The sequence below is a fragment of the Chiloscyllium plagiosum genome, unplaced genomic scaffold (genome assembly GCF_037043375.1).
Source record: "Chiloscyllium plagiosum isolate Xiang-an unplaced genomic scaffold, Cpla_swu_hap1 HiC_scaffold_22, whole genome shotgun sequence".
Lineage (NCBI taxonomy): Eukaryota > Metazoa > Chordata > Chondrichthyes > Orectolobiformes > Hemiscylliidae > Chiloscyllium > Chiloscyllium plagiosum.
In genome coordinates, this window is record NW_028270160.1 from 2,828,000 (window position 1) to 2,852,364 (window position 24,365).

A 24,365-nucleotide genomic window follows, 5' to 3' on the forward strand; every position below is an offset into this window, starting at 1 on the left:
ACAAGAATCACTGTTGAAAATTTGCACAAGTGAGATAAAGTCTGTCGTGCTTCAAAACACTCAGTCAATATCAATGAGAATTCGAGTCAGAATCATCAAGTGTGACATGAGCTAGAATCTGGAGAGGAAGTGTTGAGATTTGTTTTTCAGACATAATTCTTTAGTATATTTTAGACCTTTATATATACTTTGACTACCTTGCACTTGTCATTATTCCACTGAATAGCTCTTAATGCAGGTGGCACAAGTAATACAGTATTTCACAAAATGAAGTTTTATTTTATGCTTTATACAAGAGGTAAATAAGAGGTTTATCTACAAACACAGTTAAAGCAATATTTCAAATTCAGGTAGCTTGGGGGAACAAGTGTGCTATTAGTTTGAACCAGCATGAAGTAAGTCTTTACACATATACATTGGGTATTCAGTGGGAACAGACAGGCTACCTCAATGATATATCCTGGTTTCCCTGTCAATGCATTCTACTTGAGACTTGTTACAAGCCTCATTTTGTACATTTGCAGCATGGTGATTCAAGCTATAAATGTTTATCAATAATTATCTGTTAAACCAATGTTGAAATTATAAATAGCACCCATACTGACACCAGTGCAACTTTCATTACAACCAATAAATGTATGCCACTGCTGTTAAATTCTGTTGATAACTCTTAATAAATGTGCTAAATTCTAGACTTGGGTACTACTACACAGTTACCTTTGGAGGGACTTGGTCAGTGCTAATGTTTATGGTCAATTAATGCTGGCTTTTGGAATCAAAAATACCAGTTGCTAATTGGGAGGGGAGGGAAGGGAAGGAGGAGGAAGAGAAAGACAAAAGAACAATAGCACTACCCAGATGCTTTCACTGGAATACAATGTTCTGCATTTTGCTGTTTATAAACAACAGTACTTGCCTCAATTACTGACAGCTGAGATAAAAGCCATATTTTTAACAATTATATTTTTAAGTTCATATAATTTGAAAATTGAATGAGATTTTTCCAAGTAGAATCTGTTTAATAGTCAGTTGCCAAGTTACTGTGAGAGGAAGAGTAGTGTATCTTGATATGACAAAGTCCACCAAGTCTAATGAGGATTTTTTTAAACATCTAACTTTCTCTATATGAAAGTTGAGTGTTCACGAAAAGCCTTAAAAACTTGTATTGGTGTCCCACTTTAATAAGAAATACTATTTTCTAGATAGCCTGAAGCCCTTATTTATGAGTGGCAGATGTGCATGTTCCAGCAAGTTAAGATAGACAGCTGCCAGTGCTACACAACTGTTTCAAATTCTGCTGTAAATATTGCAAGTTTGAGGCAAATTCTGTAGGTGTTACATGATCCCTCATTTGGAGTGGGGCAGTGGTGGAAGGAAAATACTTTGTAAAATTATGTTCATGGTAACTGAACAGTGTTAGTGTGTAAACTCTGACAGCACCATCTCAAAAGTTGCAAATGCAATCTGTGTACATTAGGTTAGATAAACATAGTGATAAATGGGAGAGGCAACCTCTGGTGTATATTGAAATTTTCGTCAGCTCATTCAGTATTTAACTAAATTCCAGTACTTACAGAAAATATGAATAGGTACATTATTGAAAATTTGTGATAAACTTGTCAATAGAAATCACAAAAGAATTAAAATAATTTCTTAATACATATTGTTCCTCAAAGTATATTTCAATTATACAAAAAAACCAAAGAACCCCAGATGCTGGGCATCAGAAACAGAAATTGTTGGAAAACCTCCAAGTCTGGCAGCATCTGTGGGGAGAAAACAGAGTTAATGTTTTAAATCCAAATTCTGAAAAAGGGTCATTGAACCAGAAACGTTAACTCTGCTTTCTCTCCTGATGGTGGCAGACCTGCTGAGTTTTTTTTCCCCAGTAATGTCTGTTTCCCACCTATTGCAGATTAATCATGTATCTAGAGAGGTGGGAAAGAATCATTATTTTTATCGTTAAATTATTTCAGTTTAAAACAGTATCATGCAATCGTCCTTTGAAGACAGTGAACAACTTAATAGTTGTTCCAACTTATTTTGATTGCAACTTGTTTTGGTGTAATTTTGGAGGGGAATTTGTCAACAGAAATTTGGCATGTTTGTGCAGGGATAATGATGTGGATAATCAATCAAACCTGAGCAAAATATTGAATCTGCAATCTGCTTGGTGGCATCAAGATGGGTAATTCAAGTGTAGCTTACTATTCAGGTTATAATTTGTCTACTTTTCATGTAATGGGGTGATTTTTAGCCAGGAAGTTAGTAGAAAATATCCAGGGACTAATAAATTTTAAGTCCAAGATTGACATGAGTCCTTTCAAACAGTTGAGATTAATGAGGTTAAATAATTACCAAGCATTTCATATTTTGCAAACTTAGTCTTCAAGTCAAGTGAGCAAGGTGTGAACTGAATAAGCAAAAACTTTGATCAGCTTCAATTCCGAACACCAAATGTGACAGGTAAGGATCAGTCCTGTCTTATATTCTAAGAATTGATATTTTATAGAAGTTTGTTCCTATGCTAATATTGCATACATTTTAAAATGGCTATGTTAGTAATTTGGATGAGCGTTTCTGCAGTTTTATTTCTCCCAAATGAATGAAGAAGAATGCACAATTGTTTTTTTTTCATCTGGATGACAGAACTTGGATTAATATAGTGGATTTGGGACTTAGCAGAAAATGATGTACACTTGTGCTGGATAACAAACCAGTCTGATGATCACAGGCTTGCAAGTACCTATACTTATCCTTCCTTACAAATTTGGTAGATTGTAAGCTAATGAAATTGCAGTATATTGTTGAGCACTTAATGTTACTAGATAAGTAAGCATTCTACCAAGGTATCAGATTTAATGTAACAGGTTTTGAATTCACCATGGACTTTCATAAAAAGGGATGTTGTCACATTTTGTTAACATGAATCAGTGTTAACTATCATTAGGTAACTGGGCTCCATTACTTGTACAGTCTCCAATTTTTGTTTGGTGTATTTCAAGTTTAAATTGTGAGTAGTACTCAGGCATTACTGCTCATTTCCAGATGGGAGTGAATCAGGTTACTTGAATTTTTCCATTTATTTAGCCATTCTTTTCATATTTAAAAAAAATACAGCTGTTTAATTTTTCTTACTATCTAAGGAGGCAAAGTTACTCTCAAATGCATTTGAAGCGCATCAGTAAAAGATATCATGATGTAAGTTAACAGCTGGCATAAGTTTACAAAAGTTGCAATGTGTACAATAGGAGAGGGGAGAAAGATGTCTATGTTGGGCTGCCTTTACATAATGCAGGTATGGGAAGATTATAGGTCTGTCCTAAAAGTGTACTTATGTATATTATTCCTTGTTGCACAATTTAACTTCCGGCATAGAGGGCATAACAAATGAAAAATACTCAATACTGTATCTGGACATGGGGCTGGACTATTCTTTACAGAGGAATGCATATGTTGCTTAAATGTAATCAGATATTGTCATCAATTCAGTGCATATTCGCACAGGCTTAGAACAGGATAACAGTTGCACAGAGCTGCTGTAAAACCAGCAGCACAGATTTTGTACTTTAAAATCCAGATATCATGCAGTGGCACCAATTAAGATGGGGGGAACCTTCTTTCCATATTATCCATCTTAAGTAAACTGATACGAAGCATTACTACTGGTACGAAGAGTATGATCAAAAGCAGTTCAAAGCCCTGCATGCTTTGTGAATATTAACCAAAGTTTATTTTTCTCCTTTGCTTCTTCAAAGAGCTAATCATTTTAATCCATCATAAAAATAACCTATAACAAAACCCACAAAGCACTTGGAAATTTTAATTGTTGCCAATTATTTATTGCTGGCTGTTACTGCTGAAAATAAGGGGAAAGATATCACATGTTCCTATGCATTTTATCAAACTTTAATAGCATCAAAATACTGAAATAGGTTTGTGTATTTTTTTGCAGTATCACAGTAATTATGTAATTTAAGGCTTTTCTGGTAGTATTGTGCCATTTGTTGGACTTGTGTTCTCACCCACAACTATGATAGTTTTTTAAACCTATTGTTAATTTTCTGATTTCCAAAATTATCAACCTTCTGTACACAAAATTTCCGTTACCCATGATTTTATTGCAAGTTGTTTGAAAGTACACAGTAACTGGATCTGATTAAGTGGTCTATTGGGAGATTTGGATACACATACTAAAACATGTAATGTTGCATCCAAAGTGGCTTTTGACAAAATTCAAAGAATGCTCTAGCTTTACTGAATGCTCAACATTCAAATTTGTTAAGTCATATTACTAAAATCAAACCAAGAACTCTAGTAATATTAACTGAATCTGCTAGTCCTGGCTAATTTGCTTTACCGTTTTAGAAGATTAAGGTACTGTACAACTTCAATTGCAAGGAGCTTGGATGATAACCAGGTTTACTTCTAAACAATCTTGAGTGAAAGTAAGAAGCACAAAACATTGGATTTTCGTCATCAGTGAAATCAGATTCAGACAATATCTATAGGATATGTCTTATGTAGACCTATGGAAGTTGCTGTACATTATTAAGTGTAATCCTACAAATACACAGGAATCTCTGTTGGTCTATCAGTCACAATTCTGGAGCTGAGTGCTCTGATTAAAAAAAAGCTGCCTTTTGTTTTACATTCAGGTTCTGCTCACTTAAGTGGCAGAGAAGGAAATTAAAAAAGTGAGGATGTTTAAAATATATTGCAAAGCTGCCAGGTAAACGTACTGACCATATGATAACTAACTAAACCAAATTGGGCTGGTAAGAAGGTAATATAATCGACCAAGTAAGCAGTTCCAAATTTGTTACAATTATATCCCAAATAACTGTCATTGAGTAGCACCAGAATTAAATTCTTATTTGTTTTAACTTTTTTAATGTGAAAAAATTGTAGAATTTCTCCATGTGAAATTCTTTTGGCTTCCTTTCATAGTTTTGAGTTCAGAACTCTATAGAAAACACTAGTGCAATTTGAAGTATTTCAGCAACATTGTGTTTGTAAATATTTATACAAGCTCAGTTAAAACTGTAACCTGTAACAATTCCTCCTATAGAGGCAAACAAATATACCAAGGATGACCAGATTTACTTGAAGTTTAGATCTTCTTCAGATAGACCACTTCCAATTATGTAAACCACACCTAACACAAAGAACCTATGCTTGGTTTCTGACCTGAAATGCTTCATTATAATGTGAAACTGAAGGGCTGTTTGAGTATATGCGAGTGCTTTCTTATCTACTGAAATAAAAAGTATTTAATTTTGAGAAATAGTACTCATTTCCCAAATTGTTCACTGGTCGATTTTAAACTCCTGTTTCTAGCACAGAATCTCACCCATCAAGAGCGCATATTGGCAAATCATGGGAGTAACTACCCATGAATTTTGGTCAAAAGTTTTAATGGGTGAAACATTGCGCAACACAACTGCAATATCCTGGTAAGCACTTCAACTCTAGGAGCCTTAGAGTAGTGATTATTTTCCAGGGCAATGGCATTGCAAAAAAAAAGTCAAGCCACAACTCTTTAGAAAATAATCATTGGAATATTTTAGATGAAAAGAAGGCCTATTTTTTCATTTTTAAACTAAATTTAAATATTTCTGATTTACTGGATATTCAATGGGCAAAATTTAAATTCAAACACCGCGACCTTGGGGCCCAATAAAGCTTAGTGGTTTTTAAATCTCAGTTAAAGATAATGCACTGCTAAATATGCAGGCTGTAGACCTGAATCTCTTCCTAATGCTCCTATAGTTGATACCAACATATTTTACCATAGTAACAGTAGAACCTTTCACTTCTCTATAAAAACACCATTAAGTGTGCTGCAACGTGCACGTATGCCAACAGCTTGAACAGATACAAAGCTTATAGGTTTCTATTCCTGCAAAGCTAATTTAATAACTTTATCGGTTTGCAGGCTTCAAGTTCCTGCTCCTGAAGGAGGTGGAGAGGTCAGGATTATGCTTATAGTAATCAGGCCATTCTATTACAGAACCAAGGTTGGAGTGCAGTGCAGAAAAAAGATTAAGATTGAACTATTTTTAAGCTGCTCTTGAATACATGCAGGGACAACTAGATAAGAGACACTAACTTCATGACAACACAATGCACAACTTAGAAGGCACAACATTAGCACAAAAAAAACAAAAGAAGAAAACAGTCCTTAAGATGTAACTTCATAAAACTTGACATCAAAAAGGGACTGAGAACACTTTTGTTTCGTTCACACCAAATAAAATCAGCTATAAATTACCAATTTGGTAAAATGTTCTTTGATCTCTATTTGGGGTTTTTTTTTCTATAGTAAACAGATTTTTAAACAATCTGATTAGTGAGGTCTCCACAAAGAGAACATCTTTTCCGGTTTTTATAATGGGAATGAAGACCTCCAAGTGCAGGTTAGAAACAATCTGTCAGGAAGTCAAACTTTCTGACATTGTTCAAATCACATCAGAACTCTGGGCTACACAACAAGATGCTCTTCAGCTTAAAAGTGCATTTTTTTTTATAAAAAAGGTTTGTATCTTCCAACTAAATTGACACTAATGGATTATCTGCGAATACACAAAGAAAGAATCTGAATAGTGGTCATGTTTTGTACCCACAATGCTATGCACTATGTGCTAGTTCTTTCCTTGAAACAATGCAATGTAGGTCAGTACTGGGTGAGTGCCTTGTGCATAAAGCATTGTAGTACAAATGCATGTCCTTAACCTATTGTTTTTCCACAAAAGTCCAAAGCTGAAGTAGCCAGTCATATTGTGATCCCTCAGATATATTTGCAGGTAGCTTCAAGGTTGTCCTCTTTAAATTGACGAGGACAGCTTTATGCTGCAGCTGGAGTAGCCTTCATCACTACCAACACTTTGGAGGCTGCTGTGGTCATCAAGGTCGCTGATGCTGGAAGTGCTAATATCGTCCATGTCTCCATGGGAGAACTCTGTGCTCTCAACATCCACCTCAATCTCTTCTGGAAATAAGCAATGGCAAAACATTAGTACAGTCGCAGGTAATACTGTCAAATATGTATTTTTTGAGCTTTAAGTTAGCAAACTAGACCCATACTTTTGCATTATAGAGTGATTTGAGAGGCTATGCTCATGGTGCAGTGTTGGCTCAATAGAAACATGGTGAAAGTAAGACAGTGTAGTCCTAAACCCTGTGAACTCAGTCTTCACTCAGTAATGCTCAATACCAAATGTTTCAAAAACTACCCCTTATAAATAGAGCCTCGTTCCTGTACAGATAGGAGACAGAGAGTCACATAGTTTGGAAACAACTTGTCCATGCTGATCGAATTTCCCAAACTAAACGAGTCCCACTTGTCTGCATTTTGTCCATATCCCTCTAAACTTTTCCTATTCACATACCTGTTCAAATTTCTTTTAAATGTTGTAACTGTTCAGTCGGTCCTGATATAACATGATAGTTCTGTTCCCTTGCAACCCCACGTTATAAGAAAATCGTACAATAGAAGCACCATTTAAACTAATAGAGCTGGAATCACGTTATAGCCAATACAGATAATGAAAGTTTGCGTTCTACAAATAATGGTCTAAATTCAATCGCGTTGTAGCCAATTTGCATTGAAGAAATGTGTGTCATGGCAGAACCGACTGTACCTGCATCTACCAGTTCCTCTGGCAGTTCATTCCACATATGAACCACTCTCTGTGAAAAAGTTGGCCTTCAGGTTCCTTTTAAATGTTTCTCCTCTCACCTTAAAAATATAACCCCTCGTTTTGAAATCTCCCATCCTAGGGAAAAGATTTTTGTTTTTCACTCTATCTATGTTGCTCGAGATTTTATAAACCTTGATAAAGGTTATCCCTCAAGCTCGTACATTCCAGTGAGAAAAAGGCCCAGCCTGTCCTTATAACTCAAATGGTCCAGACCCGGTAACATCCTGGTAAATGTTTTTCTGCACCGCCTCCAATTTAATAATAAATTATTTCTATAGCAGCACAACCAGAACTATACACAGTATTCCAAAAATGGCCTCACCAATATCCCGAACAATCTCAACATGACATCCCAACTCATATATTCAATTGTGCTAAATGCCTTAACCACTCTGTCTATGTTCCTTGAAAGTTATGTCACACAATGTTCCTGAACCATCAGGTCTCTCTGTTCATCAACACTGTCCAGGCCCCTACCATTAACTGCACAAGTTCCGGTCTTGGTCATTTTACCAAAATGCAATATCTTTCATTTATCCAAACTAAACTCCATGTGCCACTCCTCAAGCAAGTTGGCCCAATTGATCAAGATCCCTTTGTAATCTTAGATAACCTTCACAGAGACCAGTACCGTTCCTAATGCATTAGATTTCAAATGATGTAGTTTATAGTCTTGAAAACTATTTACCACCTTAGAGTTATTATTTCACCCATAAAACAGCCAAGAGGCATATAATTGTATGACAAGGTATAGCCTTTTGCTAACATTACAGGAAATATATCCTTTCTAATCCTTCATTATGAGCTTCAGCTCACTCATGTTGATCTTTTCATGCAATAGGTTAGGATCATGAGCAGACATTATTATTGAGTTTTAGGAGGTGATAAAATGCATCACACTATTATGTAGAAAATGAGTGTGGCCACAAAGGTTTATGAAAGACTACCTCGTTCTGAATCTGAACGATCAGAGAAAACAGTGGACCCTATGCTGTCCATTCGTATTCGTTCATTTTCTGGCAGACCTTGTAGCTGTTCCAGCCTCCTCTTTAAAAAACGATGTTCCCTTTCCAGATGGTCAATCTGGTACAGTGACTTCCTATCCAGCTCTTCAAGTTTCTACAGATTAAAGACAAAACAATGAATTTGGTTTAACCGATCAAGCTAATCAAAGGACTAAATTGCCCGTTTAAACATCAGAATTCACAGCAGTAATTTTAGACAGGTCATTAATACATGTACACTGACATCCAAAAAGAGGGGAATCCCATCACTGTGATTAAGAGAAAGCTGTTTACAAAAAAACATTTAATCAAATGCTTTAGAAATTGGAACTTGGTAATAGTTAATAGTTTTCTCATCTTTTATGACAGGACCAAGGGAGTAACATTTCATAATAACTTATTCATAGCATGATACAAATGACCATTATAATTACAAAAGAGATTGAAAGATGTTAAGAATTTGTTAGCACTTGACATAGAAAAATGCAGTTATACAGTCTTGCTTTACCTTAATGTGTGCTTTGGCTTTGTTGAGTAAACCAAGAGTAGTGTGCCTGGTACACTCTGATCCCAGTGGTATAAGTTCCTTCAATCGCTCTAAACAGAGACGAAGATGTGCTCGCCTGATAACAGAAATACATCATCTTGTTAAATACTCAACTAATAAAATGCTGACAGGAAATATTCACTGTCATTAAATATAAAATAACCTAGATAATATTTTACTTCAGATATCTAATATTAATTGTCCACCTAATAAAACAAAATGTCAATATTTTCTTTGTTGATATATCAGCAGCTTTGTTTCTTTGTGGAAGTTTCTTTGTACAAAATAAGTCCACATCAAATATTTCATTTTGAACTTAGTGAAACATAATGAATAACCTGCAAATTAATATTTATTATAGTTACAAATATTGTAATTCCTGAAATAAACTGCAGATTACTTTTCAGGCTCCAAGTTGGAAAGGTGCAAAGAACGCCATTAGGAATTAGGCTTTCTTACAATTTCACATTGGGAAGTTAGTCTTCTTGGGTCCAGAAGAGATGCCCAAAAACATTGGCCACCACTGCGAATATCTGAAGTTCCACCATCTTGAGCTTGAGCCCACAGGGCCAAGTTGTTGCGAGAATGGCTTGTCGCAAAAAGGGGAGGTGAGGTTACAATGAGGCAAAGGTGGGAGGAAACATCTAAGGGATGCAGGAGGAGGTCTGGAAAGGAAGTCACTGATGGAATTTCCACCCTCAGTTTCTCAATTGAGGACCAAGAAGGGTGATCTGCTAGGCTTCACCTCATCCCTAAATTCCTGCATTCGCCCCAAAATTGTGGTTAGGCAAGAAATAAACCTTCAAAAATTTGCTAGTAAAGGGCATCAATTTGTGAGAGGGCAGATAGGCCACCCTCAGCCTCATTGTCCCCTCCCCTGAAAAAGATGAGGAATTTCTTCAGCCAGTGGTTGGTGAACCTGTGGAACTCATTGCTGCAAAAGGCTGTGGAGGCCAAGTCATTTCATGTATTTAAGACAGAAAGAGATCGGTTCTTGATTAGTAAGGGGATCAAGGATTACAGCGAGAAGGTAGGAGAATGCAGTTGAGAAAAACATCAAATGGTAGAGCAGATTTGATGAGCCAAGTGGCCTAATTCTTCTCCTACATCTTAGGATCTTTAATTTTTTTTGTTTCTTCAAATTGAGCTTCACTCTGTCAAAGTACTATATGAATCCTATTCCCAAACATTTTCCTACAGATTTCTGAAAGGTAATTTCAAACATGTAAATTGATTTTAAATCCAAAATACTTGGTTCAATTTTGTCTACTTTTTAAAATATTTCTCAATTGATAAATCAAACTATTAGGATATGTGTTCTATTTACATTGATTGGTCACTGTTCAGTTTATTGTGAGATGCCAGAAACCACTCAATGTACTTAGATGTAATACTTATGCTACCGGAGACTCGAAAGATTCCAAAATGAAACTCAGTCTTTGCTGAATGGCAGACTCAGTCCTTGATGGTAGTAGGGAAAATCCTTACAGGGGCAGAAATATATACAGTTTCTCACTAAGCAGGGATCATCATCTAGTAACCCTAAATGTAGACTATGAAGCTTGATTCATTCCCACTGAATAGACATAAAACTGCCAATGTTTCCTAACAATAATGTGATTTAATTATAGAAGTAGGTACACTGTGCCTTGAATGAAAGTTAAACAACCTATTTTAACAGATTTATTGAAATATGTGTCATCATAAACTCAATTTGTAAAGTTAGGTCAACATGGGATTCAGGGTGAGCTTGCCAAATAGATACATAATTGGCTTGATGGTAGGAGACAGAGACTGGTAGTGGATGGTTGATTTTTGAATTGGAGGTCTGTGACCAGTGGTGTTCTGCAGGGATCAGTTCTGGGTGCTCTTTTGTTTGTCATTTATATAATTGATTTTGATGAGAATATAGAAGGCATGGTTAGTAAGTGCGGATATGCCACCAAAATTGGTGGCATAGTAGACAGTGAAGAAGACTCTTTAAGAGATTTACAAAGAGGTTTTTATCAAACAGATCAAAGGCTGAAAAATGGCAGATTGAGTTCAATCTGGCTAAATGCGAGGTATTGCATTTTGGTACAACAAACAAGGGTAGGGGCTTATACAATTAATGTTAGGGCCTTGGTAGTGTGGGGTGCTTTGAAGTTTTGAACTTCTTTGAAGTTTGTCTCTCATATAGACAGGCTGGTCAAAAAAGTGTTTGGCACGCTTGCCTTTATTGCTCAGTCCTTTGAGTACAGGAGTTGAGAAGTCATGTTGAGGTTTTCCAGGACATTGGTGAGGCCTCTTCTGGATTACTGTGTCCAGTTCAGAGCACCCAGTTATTGGAAGGATATTTTTAAGCTGGGGAGAGTTCAGGAGAGATTTACCAGGATTTTGCTGGGTATGGAAGATTTGAGTTATAAAGAAAGGCTGGATATTTTTTCACTGGAGCATAGGAGGGTGGGAGGCGACCTTATACACATTATCTATACCTCTCAATGTTTTATTAGAATGAATGGTAGTTGTCTTTTCCCTAGTTTGGGGGATTTTAAAACTAGAGCGCTATTTTTAAAGGTGAGAGGAGAGGGATTTTAAAAAAGACATGAGGGGCAAATTTTTACACAGAGAGTGATTCATGTGTGGAATGAAGTTCCTGAAGAAATGATGGATGTTTAAGACATTTGGACAAGTACATGAATAGGAAAGATAGGGCCAGGAGCAGGCAGATGGAACTAGATTAATTTGGGATTATGTTCTACATGGACTGGTTGGACCGAAGGGTCTATTACCACACTGTACATTCAATTAATTAGTAATTTGTGGACTTAGTCTCAAAACTAATGATAATAATTAGCATAAAAATTGTTCTTCCTAATAACAACTGCCATTGACTGATAGCCTTGATTTTACTGTTTCTTTTATTGAAATTTTGAAGCCAGAATGTACTTTAGATATGGATATTTAGCTGGCTGACAGATGTAGGGGTACAGTGGAGTACACCCTGGCAAGTTTCCACATTCACTTGTCCAAAACCACCATAACATCAACAGCAGGAGGAAAAACGAAACCAGAGTGCCCATATTTGAATGATTTGACTTATGTTGTGCATCAATGTATGCTGGAGTGCAATAACACTGTAGTTAATTATTGGAGTAGTTACCCTGGACTATTGATCTAGTAACAAGTTCAAATCCCAAAACAGGCAGCTGGGGAATAAAAATTCTGTAAATTAATAAATCTGCAATCAAAAGCTTATCTCGGTTACGGTGTCTATAAAAGTAAGAGGTTATCATCAAAACCTATATGATTCACTAATGTCCTTTAGGGAGCAATATGTGCTGTCCTTTCCCTCATCTCTGTGTGACTTCAGACTTAGCAATGTGGCAGATTTTTAGACTATCTTCTAAGGTGACCTAGTTGGCCATTCAGTTGTAACAACTGTTAGAATTAACAAACAATTTGTATAAAACCCAAGAAACCACATAGCATTGCGTTAGACAAGGATTTGCCCAGCCAAATGACCTAGGGGATCCTAATTAATGCTTGGGGCTTGTAGCAAAATCAGAACAGCTCTTCCACAGACTCGACAAGCCACAGGCTGAAAGTCATACACCAGCAATCATGCCTTACAACCAATATCTCAAACTTGCTCATCGCCATTCCTAGATTTTTAAAAACGTTCTTGGAAATATATTGCCGTTCCTTCACTGTTTTTGGATCAATTCCTGAAATTCATTCCCCAACGGCATTGTAGGTTAACCTATAGCACGGGGAACAAATTGGCATCACTGGCTGGCCAGCATCGATTGCCCGTCCCTTGTTGCCATTGAGAAGATGGTTGTGAGCTGCCTTACTGAACAGCTGCAGTCTACATGCTGTAGGTTGTAAGGCATGATCGGTGGTGTATGACTTTCAGGCTGTGGCTTGGCTAGTTTGTGGGAGAGCTTTCAGATTTTGCTGCAAGCCATCTTAAGAGTAGGAATTCCAGGATTTTGACCCCAAAACAATGAAGGAATGACAATATATTTACAAGTCAGGATGGTGAGTGGCTTGGAAGGGAACTTGTGGGCACAGGTGTTCCCATACATCTACTGCTCTTGTCCTTCTGGATGGAATTGGTCATCCGGTTTGGAAAGTGCTGCTTAAGGATCTTTGGGGAATTTCTGCACAGCATTTTGTAAATATTACACAGTACTGCCCGAGTGCTGGTAGTGGAGGAGTGGATGCTTGTGGATGTGGTGCCAATCAGACAGGCTACTCTGTTTGGGTTGGTGTCGAGCTTTTTTACTGTTATTGAAGCTGCACCCATCCAGCCAAGTGGGGACTATTCCATCACGCTCCTGACTTGTGCCTTGTAGGTGGTGGACAGACTTTGGGGAGTCAGGAGATGACTTACATGCTGAAATATTACTAGCCTGAAATATGCTCTTGTAGGCACTGTGTTTATTAGATTAGATTCTCTACAGTATGAAAACAGGCCATTTGGCCAAACAAGTCCACACCAACCCTCCAAAGAGTAACCCACCCAAACCCGTTCCCCTACCACATATTTACCCCTGAATAATGCACATAATACTATGGGCAATTTAGCACAGCCAATTCACCTGACTTGCACATCTTTGGATTGTGGGAGGAAACTGGAGCACCCGAAAGAAACCCATGCAGACACGGAGAGAATGTGCAAACTCCACACAGACAATTGCCCGAGGTGGGAATCGAACATGGGTCCCTGGCACTGAGAGGCTAACCACATTGAGCGACTGTGCCGCCCATAAATGTGGCAAATCCAGTTGAGTTCCTGGTCAAAGGTCATCCCAAGGATATAGATAGTGGGGGATTCAATGATGGTAACATACTGAATGTCAAGGGATGTTGGTTAAATGGTTTCTTACGGGAAATGGTCATTGCCAAATGCTACTTGTGCCATTTGTCAGCCCAAGCCTGGATATTATCTAGATCTTGTTGCATTTGAACATGGACTGCTTCAGTCTCTGGGGAGTCATGAACAATGCTAAACATTGATTGCACAATCATCAGCAAGCCTTATGATGGAAGATCATTGATAAAGCAGCTGAAGATGACTGGGCCAGGACAATACCCTGAGGATCTCCTGCAGAGATATCCTGGAGCTGAGTTGACAGACCTCCAATAACCACAACCATCATCCTATATGCGAGGAAAGACTCCAATCAGTGGAGAGTTTGCCTCTGATACCCACTGAATACAGCTTTGCTAAGCCTTCTTGATACCACACTTGATCGAATGTGCCCATGATGTTAAGGGCTGTCACTCTCCCCTCCCCTCTGGAATTCAGTTCCTTTGTCCATGCTTGAAGCAAGGCTGTAATGAAGTCAACAGCTAAGTGGCCTTGATGGAGCCCAAACTGAACAGGTTATTTGCTGACCAGGTGCCTTGATAGCACTGTTGATGATACCTTCAATCACTTTACTGATTATTGACAGTAGTCTGATAGGTGGCAATTGGCCAGTTTGGGTTTTTCCTGCTTTGTGTGTACAGGACATACCTGGGCCATTTTCACATTGTTGGGTAGATGCCAGTGCTGGAAGAGCTTGGCTAGGTGAGCATCAAGTTCTGGAACACAAGTCTTTAATGCAATTGCCAGAATGTTGTCAGGGCCCATAGCCTTTGCAATATCCAGCCTCCAACTGTTTCTTACCATCATATGGAATGAAACAAATTCACTGAAGACTGGTATCTGTGACACTGAGGACCACTGGAAGCTGCTGAGATGTATCATCCACTTGGCACTTGCGGCTGAGGCTTGCTGCAAATATATTAGCCTTTCCTTTTGCACTTTTTTTGCAGTCATAATCATACAACAGTTCCTCAGGATCAAGGATACTCCAGTTTGATAAGTTCTGAGATGGATGGCAAATTGAATGCAGAGTTTGTAGGCTCTGTGCTGAATGGTTTCAAGGTGATCTCTCTGATTTTCAACTTTGCCAATATGCTCCTGAAGTCTCTTGATGTGTTTGGCAACTTTCCAAGAAATCATCAACATTCTGGTTCATCTGGTCTCATTGCTCATGAGTTGGAGGAAATGTTTAATTTCTTAAGGGATACTTGCGATCATCTCCAAAGCATTTATGCTGCCCTGCTGTGAATCAACAGTCACGATAGCATGAATTCAGCAGTTGCATTGAGTATCTTAATGATATCTCCTGTCTAGCAGAGCTGGTTTTGAGCAATAAGAGCTTTGGTGGTGGGCCAGACATTTGCCTTGGGAGAGGTTGTTGCTATTGAATCACTTTCTTGTCACTGGCCTTGAAGATACTGGCCAAAGACATTGATGATGGTCCAGCTCCAGAGCTTTGAGCTGATTCCTGTTGATTGTCCAGGCCTTTAAATCATAATGGAGCGATCCACTGCTGCCCAGGAAAACAGGTCTCTGTTTTTGCACAAACCTTCTTCTCCATTTCCCTCACTGCATTACTCCATTTCATTACCAGGAAATCACTCACAGACATGGAATAATCTACTGAACAGATAGATAACTGTTTAATTTATGCCATCAATCCAAAGCTGTAATCACACCAACCTCAGTCACTGTGAGCTTCAGTATGCACATGATGCTTGTGTATCCTCATCATCTCTGGGCAAGTCCTATCCTGCTGTCAGCCAGGATGCACCTACCAGCACAGTGGTATACAGTCAAGAGAGGTGGCTGTGGGAGTCCACACTGACTCCATGCTCAATAAAGTCTCATGACATCAAATCAAGCATGGATAAGTAAACCACCTGTCGATTACCACCTAATGTCCTTCCTCTGTTTCCTTCATGTTGGACAACATTTTGACAAAGCAATGAAGGTAGCATAAGTAAAGGATGTGTTCTGGATGTCAACATTGATTTCCATCAAGAGTGGTTCAGCAGTGCTACTACTGATTAAGTTATCTAAATTCTGAAGGAGATATTTGACATACTAAACCTGCAGTAGACAAGCTGGAGGTTGAAAGAACACAGCAAGGCAGGCAGCATCACGAGGTGGAGAGGTCGACATTTCGAGTGTTACCCTTCTTCAGGACTGGGAGAAGATTGAAAGGGGAGCTGCAGATAAAGGGGGTGGTGGGGGCAGGGTAATGAAGTGGGGATAGGTGAAAACAGGTAGAGGGTACAACCTGGTTGGCCAATGGGAGGAATGAATCTGGTGAGGGGCTGGGAACGGAGTCGTGGAATGGGAAGGAAGGTTACTTGAAATTGGAGAATTCAAATGTTGAGTCGTCCGGGGTGTAGGCTGCCCAGGCAGAAGATGAGCTGTTCCTCCAATTTATGGTTTGGTTCGTTATGGCAAAGGAGAAGGCCAAGGATGGTCATGTCAGAAAGGGAGTGGGAGGGGGAATTAAAATGGGCAGTGACTCGTAGGTCTGGTTGGCCCCTGTGGGCCTGGCTGAGATGCTCTGTGAACCGTTTCCTAAGCTTATGTTCGGTCTCCCTGATGTAGAGAAGACCACATCGGGAGCATCTGATGCAGCAAACTAGGTTGGAAGAGAGGCAGGTGAACCTCTGTCTCACGTGGAAGGACTATATGGGGCCCTGGATGGAGGTGAGGGGAATGATATACCAGTAGGTTTTGTATCTTTTCCAGTTGCGGGGAAGGTACCTGGTAGTTCGGGGGAGGTTGGTGGGGGGGTGAAGTGCAAACCAAGGACTGTCGAAAGTAACAGTCCTTGCGGAAGGCAGAGAAGGGTGGGGAAGGGAAGATGTTCTTGGTGGTGGGGTCTAATTGGGGTTAGTGGAAGTGTTTAAGGATGATATGTTGGATACAGAGACTGGTGGGGTGGTAGGTGAGGACAAGTGGGACTCTGTCTTTATTGTGTTTGGGGGTGGATAGTTTTAGAGCAGTGGAACAGGGAATTGAGGTGGTGTAGTGGAGGACTGTAACCTGCAGCAGGTAAACAGACAACTACTAAAATGGAAAAAAAAACATCTCATTCTCACCAACCTACCCGCTGTCAATACGTCTATGCATTACAGAATTACCACTGCACAGTTCTTTTGGAGACCAAGAGCCTATACCACTAGGATGCTCTCTGTTGTTTTGTACACCCTGATCACCAAGCTAAATGAATTGATTCAGAATAAATCTAACAGCTCAAAACTGGGTCACTATATGGAGTTCCGAGCCATCAGTAGCAAGAAAATTATATTCTATCGCATCTTATAACCTCTTCTACCTTCACTATCCAGCAAGGCTATGACTTTAATTCCTGAAAGTATACAAGAGTGTGACATGAGCAGCACCAGTAATGGAATTCCGTTCAACACGGTCGCCCACAAATGCATGTTTAGTGAGTGAGGAAGGATCATAGGCCAGGAAAATGAAATGGTTAGCCTCAAGATGGAGAGATCATTGATCAGCTAGGGAGGCAATTGCAGTATCAGGTTAGGGATATTAGGATATTGCAGTTCAGAGATAAACCAGAATTAAATAATAATATTTGGGATTTTTGACTTGGTCTAATTTGGGTACATCTCCGTGGAACTTTGGCTACCACAGAGATGCACCCTTGACCCCAGTTCCACTTTTGATCCCATGATTACCTACACATTAAACTGGTGTCCCTCCACTGAAGAGTCTCATTAAAACAAAGGTAAAAAACACTGTAGCACAAAACTTTGTAGGACTGTTGCAGCAAGGAAATTGTCACCAGCCTCCATGCTGATGACAATGAATAAACGTCCTATTGCTTGTGTAAAGTAGTATTCTTCAGTATTTTGACAGGCCTGGTAGTCAAATGGTTTTCAGGACCTCTTCCATTTTCATCATGGTGAACACTTGAACCTTTCAGGAGGCTTTTATATACAGTAATTAAATGGCACCAATGCCATAACGTTCAGCTGAGGATATATCCCACTGACTTGCATGTCATCTTGAAAAAGAGGTGGTAAACAGATGGAAAACAATGCAGCATATTCCTGTTCAATTTTCCACTTAACCTGACCTACTGTAAAATCAAATTGGGGAGTCTGAAAATTTGGACTAAGATATCTGTAAGATATGTATTGGCAAATGACTAACAAAGAAAGATATTAGACTCCATTTACATGTTCTAGCCTCTCCAAACAGCAAGTAATCATACTCAGTCAGCTAATGAGTCTTTGAATCCACCTTCATGGAGGATGACTAATCTGTGGAAAGGGGGTGCAGGTGAACATTACAAAACTGAAGAAATGCAGTGAGAGGCAGTCACATAGTTAAGCAATCAAACTGCTCACTCCACAGTAGCCCCCTGCAGCCAGGAGTGAGATTGAGGACATTGTTGGGGAGGAGCTGTGTGGGTGGGGACAGATTGAGGTTCTAGAACATAGAATATTACAGCACAGGACAGGCCCTTTGGCCCTTGATGTTGCACTGATCTGTGGAACCAATCTGAATTCTGAACCAATCTATCCTACACTATTCCATTTTCATCCATATGTTTATCCAGTGACCAGTTAAAATTGGCGAATCTACTACTGTTGCAGGCAGCGCATTCCACACCCCCATATTCTCAGTAAAGAAACCACCTCTGACATCTGTCCTATATCTATCACTCCTTAATTTCAAGCTATGTTACCTCGTGCTAGCCATCACGACCAGAGGAAAAAGGCTCTCACTGTTCACCCGAACTGACCCTCTGATTATCTTATATGTCTCAATTAAGTCACCTCTCAACCTTCTTTTCTCTAATGAAAACAGCCTCAAGTCCCTCAGCCTTTCCTCATAAGACCATCCCTCCATACCAAGCAACATCTTAGTAAATCGCTTTTGAACCCTTTCCAAAGCTTCCACATCCTTCCTATAACGCGGTGACCAGAACTGTACGTAACACTCCAAGTGCGGCCGCACTAGAGTTTTGTACAGCTGCAACATGACCTCATAGCTCTGAAACTCAATCCCTCAATCAATAAAACCTAACACACCGTATGCCTTCTTAACAACCCTATCAACCTGGATGGAAACTTTCAGGGATTATGCACATGAACACCAATATCTCTCTGCTCATCGACATTGCCAAGAATCTTACCATGAGCCCGGTACTCTTTATTCCTGTTGCTTCTTCCAAAGTGAAACACCTCACACTTTTCCACGTTAAACTCCATTTGCCACCTCTCCTCCTAGCTCTGCAGGTTATCTATGTCCCCCTGTAACATCCTTCGGCACTATCCACAACTCCACCGATCTTAGTAAATTTGTGGATGACACTAACCCATCCTTCTATGCCCTCATCTAGGTCAATTATAAAAATGACAAACAGCAGTGGCCCCAAAACAGATCCTTGCAGTACTCCACTCGTAACTGAGCTCCATGATGAATATTTCCCATCAACCACCACCCTCTGTCTTTTTTCAGCTAGCCAATTTCTGATCCAAACTACTAAATCATCCTCAATCCCTTGCCTCTGTATTTTGTGTAATAGCCTACATTGGGAAACCTTATCAAATGCCTCACTGAAATCCATATACGCCACATCAATTGTCTTACCCTCATCTACCTGTTTGGTCACTATTGCAAAGAACTGATTAAGGTTTGTGAGGCATGACCTACCCTTCACAAAACCATGTTGACTATCCCTAATGAACTTATTCCTTTCAAGATGATTATAAATCCTATCTCTTATAACTTTCTCCAGCACTTTACCCACAACCGAAGTAAAGGTCACTGGTCTATAATTACTAGGGTAGTGTCTATTCCCCTTCTTGAACAAGGGGACAACATTTGCTATCTTCCAGTTTTTTGGCACTATTCCGGTAGACAATGACGCCATAAACATCAAAGTCAAAGACTCTGCAATCTCCTCCCTGGCTTCCCAAAGAATCCTAGGATAAATCCCATCTGGCCCAGGGGATTCATCTACTTTCACACCACCCAGAATTGGTGGCATGGTGGCTCAGTGGTTAGCACTGTTGCCTCACAGCATCAGGGTCCCAGGTTCAATTCCAGCCTTGGGCGACTGTCTGTGTGGAGTTTGCATATTCTCCCCACATGCTCTCCGGGAGCTCCGGTTTCCTCCCACAGTCCAAAGATGTGCAGGTTGGGTGAATTGACCATGCTAAATTGCCCATAATGCTAGGTGCATCAGTCAGAGGGAAATGGGTCTGGGTGGGTTACTCTTTGGAGGGTCGTTGTGGACTGGTTGGGCCGAAGGGCCTGTTTCCACACTGTGGGGAATCTAATCTAATCTAAATTGGTAACACCTCCTCAATAGACAATAGGTGCAGGAGTAGACCATTCTGCCCTTCGAGCCAGCACCACCATTCATTATGATCATATCTGATCATCCTCAATCAGAGGTTCCTGCCTTATCCCCATAACTTTTGATTCCACTATCCTTAAGAGCTCTATCCAACTCTTTCTTGAAAGTATCCAGAGACTTGGCCTCCACAGCCTTCTGGGGCAGAGCATTCCATACACTCACCACTCTCTGGGTGAAGAAGTTTCTCCTCAACTCTGTTCTAAATGACCTACCCCTTATTTTTAAACTGTGTCCTCTGGTTCGGGACTCACCCATCAGCGGAAACATGCTTCCTGCCTCCAGAGTGTCCAATCCTTTAATAATCTTATACGTCTCAATCAGATCCCCTCTCAGCCTTCTAAACTCAAGGGTATATAAGCCCAGTCGCTCCAATCTTTCAACGTAAGATAGTCCCGCCATTCCGGGAATTGAACTCGTGAACCTACGCTGCACTCCCTTAATAGCCAGAATGTCTTTCCTCAAATTTGGAGACCAAAACTGCACACAATATTCCAGGTGCAGTCTCAACAGGGCCCTGTACAGCTGCAGAAGAACCTCTTTGCTTCTATACTCAATTCCTCTTGTTATGAAGGCCAGCATGCTATTAGCTTTCTTCACTGCCTCTTTGTGAACCTCAATCCCTAGTAGCCTGTATCTCAGTATTATCCTTGACAACATTTTTTTTTCCAGTGTTAATACCAACGAAAAACATTCGTTTAGCACTTCTATCTCCTCGGACTCCACACACAACTTCCCACTACTGTGCTTGATTGGCCCTAATTTTACTCTAGTCATTCTTTCATTCCTGAAATACCGAGAGAAAGCTTTAGGGTTTTCCTTGATCCTATCTGCCAATGACTTCTCATGTCCCCTCCAGGCTCTTCTTAGTTCTCTCTTTAGGCCTTTCTTGGCTAACTTGTAACTCTCAAGCACCCTAACTGAGCTTTCATGTCTCATCCTAACATCAGCCTTCTTCTTTCTCTTGACAAGAGATTCAACTTCCTTAGTAAACCTTTGGAAATAGGAGCAATCTGAGATCATCTGGGAAGTAAACAATTGTCATAGGAAGATGGTCAGAGCTTGAATAAGGATATCTTAAGGTCATAAGACCAGGATTAGTGATGATTGGAATTGTGTTCACAACTCATTTTTTTTTCCAGGCAACGTTTAACATCCAAAGAGGAATAAAAACAGTAAAAATCAAAAATACCTAACCAAGAACTGATGGAAATCGCTTCCAGTTGCCTCCCACTTCAACACACCACATCCCAACCCAACACTGTTGTCTCAGACCTCCCACGAGACTCAGCACAAGATGGAAGAACAGCAACTCGTTTTCCACTTGTGGACTCTGTAGAGTTCAGGGCATAATATTGAGTTCAATTATTTTACTACTGCCTGAAATACCTTCTTCCATGTCCTTTATCCGATCATACTCCCAGGCCCTGTCATCACATCGGTTGCTTTTGGCACAGCCAACCCATTTTCACCGACCTATGGCCCGAAAACAAGAAATGCTGAAGATTGCAGCAGTCCAGACAGCTTCCATGGAGAGTGAGCAAGCTAACATTGAGTCTAAATAACTCTTCAGAGCTGCCAGGATTACCACCAACCTCATTATCTCCAGAGATCTTCCTCCCTCCCCAATGCCTCCAACCCTGTAGTCCCCCAACCCTGGACAGTCCGCTTCTACTTTCTTCCCAAAATCCACAAACCTGACTGTCCCAGTGGGCCCATTAGATCAGCCTGTTCCTGCCCACGGAGCCCATTTCCTCCTACCTCAACTCAATCCTCTCTCCACTCGCCTGGACCTTGCCTACTTACATCTGTAATTCCTCTCATGCCCTCCACCATATTGACAACTTCCAGTTCCCTGGCCCTAATCACCTCTTGTTCACCATGGATGTCCAATCCCTCCATACCTCCATCCCTCACCAGGACAGTGTGCAAGCTCTCAGCTTCTTCCTCAACCAGAGGCCTGGACAATCCCCATCCACCACCACTTCCCTCTGCCTGGCTGAACATGTTCCCTCAAATGAAAAATTTCACCTTTAATTCATCTCACTTCTGCCGACTGCATGCCTAACCCCGCCCCCACGCCTATATCCGTCACCACGCCTAACCCCGCCCCTTCGCCGATCTCCGACTGCATGCCTAACCCCGCCCCCACGCCTATATCCGTCACCACGCCTAACCCCGCCCCTTCGCCGATCTCCGACTGCATGCCTAACCCCGCTCCCACACTTATATACGTCACCACGTCTAACCCCACCCCTTTGCCTATCGCCATCACCATGCCGATCTCCGTCCCCGCCCCCAGGCCTAACCCCGTCCCCACACCCAGCTCCAGCCCCACACCAGGTCCTAGCTCGCAGCCCTGCCGTGTTTTCACCATCCCTCCAGACCTACCCCTCTCTGAGGATGAAAGATCAGTCCTCAGCAGAGGCCTCACCTTCATTCCCCTACGCTCTCGGATTAATGAGTTCAACACGGCGTGACATCGAACAATTCTTCTGCCGCCTTCGCCTCCGCGCCTACTTCTTCAATCAGGATTCATGCCCACCCTCTGACGACCCCTTCTCACGCCTCCAACACACCCCATCCACCTGGACACCCCGTGCTGGCCTCCTACCTGCCCTCGACCTCTTCATAGCCAACTGCCGCCGCGATATTAACCGCCACCTGAACTCCCCCACCCCTCTCACCCACTCCAACCTCTCAACCTCGGAACGCGCAGCCCTCCACTCACTCCGTTCCAACCGCAACCTCACTATCAAACCAGCAGACAAGGGAGGCGCGGTAGTAGTTTGGCGCACCGACCTCTACACCGCTGAGGCCAAACGCCAGCTCGCAGATTCCTCCTCCTACCGTCCCCTTGACCATGACCCCACCCCCCACCACCAAACCATCATCTCCCAGACCGTCCATAACCTCATCACCTCGGGGGATCTCCCATCCACCGCCTCCAACCTCATAGTCCCACAACCCCGCACCTCCCGCTTCTACCTCTTGCCCAAAATCCACAAACCTGACTGCCCCGGCCGACCCATTGTCTCCGCCTGCTCCTGCCCCATCGAACTCATCTCCGCATACCTTGACACCGTCCTGTCCTCCTTAGTCCAAGAACTCCCCACCTACGTTCGGGACACCACCCATGCCCTCCACCTGCTCCAGGATTTTCGCTTCCCCGGTCCCCAACGCCTTATTTTCACCATGGACATCCAGTCCCTGTACACCTCCAACCCCCATCACGAAGGACTCAAAGCTCTCCGCTTCTTCCTTTCCCGCCGTACCGACCAGTACCCTTCCACTGACACCCTCCTTCGACTGACTGAACTGGTCCTCACCCTGAACAACTTCTCTTTCCAATCCTCCCACTTCCTCCAAACGAAAGGAGTAGCCATGGGCACCTGCATGAGCCCCAGCTGTGCCTGCCTCTTCGTAGGATATGTGGAACAATCCATCTTCCGCAACTACACTGGCCCCACCCCCCACCTTTTCCTCCGCTACATCGATGACTGTATCGGCGCCGCCTCGTGCTCCCACGAGGAGGTTGAACAGTTCATCCACTTCACCAACACCTTCCACCCCGACCTCAAATTCACCTGGACAGTCTCAGATTCCTCTCTCCCCTTCCTCGACCTTTCTATTTCTATCTCAGACGACCGAATCAACATGGACATCTACTACAAACCGACCGACTCCCACAGCTACCTGGACTACGCCTCCTCCCACCCTGCCCCCTGTAAAACGCCATCCCATTCTCCCAATTCCTTCGACTCCGCCGCATCTGCTCCCAGGAGGACCAGTTCCAAAAACGTACAACCCAGATGGCCTCTTTCTTCAAGGACTGCAATTTCCCCCCCGACGTGGTCGACGATGCCCTCCACCG

At 41.3% G+C, this 24,365-nt stretch overlaps 1 protein-coding gene across 3 annotated transcripts in view; it reads right to left on the bottom strand.

Moving 5' to 3' along the window:
* Window positions 1–253: 253 nt before the first annotated feature.
* Window positions 254–24,365, bottom strand: part of mxi1 (max interactor 1, dimerization protein) — a 95,166-nt gene continuing 71,054 nt past the window's right edge. For 2 of the 3 annotated variants that reach the window (XM_043713105.2, XM_043713106.2), the window contains exons 4-6: window positions 9,216–9,330; window positions 8,651–8,822; window positions 254–6,991 (exon numbers count right to left, since the gene is read on the bottom strand). In XM_043713105.2, the coding sequence (XP_043569040.2) occupies window positions 6,828–6,991; window positions 8,651–8,822; window positions 9,216–9,330 (451 nt within the window). In that variant the 3' untranslated portion in view covers window positions 254–6,827. The remainder of the gene's footprint in view (window positions 6,992–8,650; window positions 8,823–9,215; window positions 9,331–24,365) is intronic. The other variant, XM_087998712.1, reaches the window with a different exon arrangement.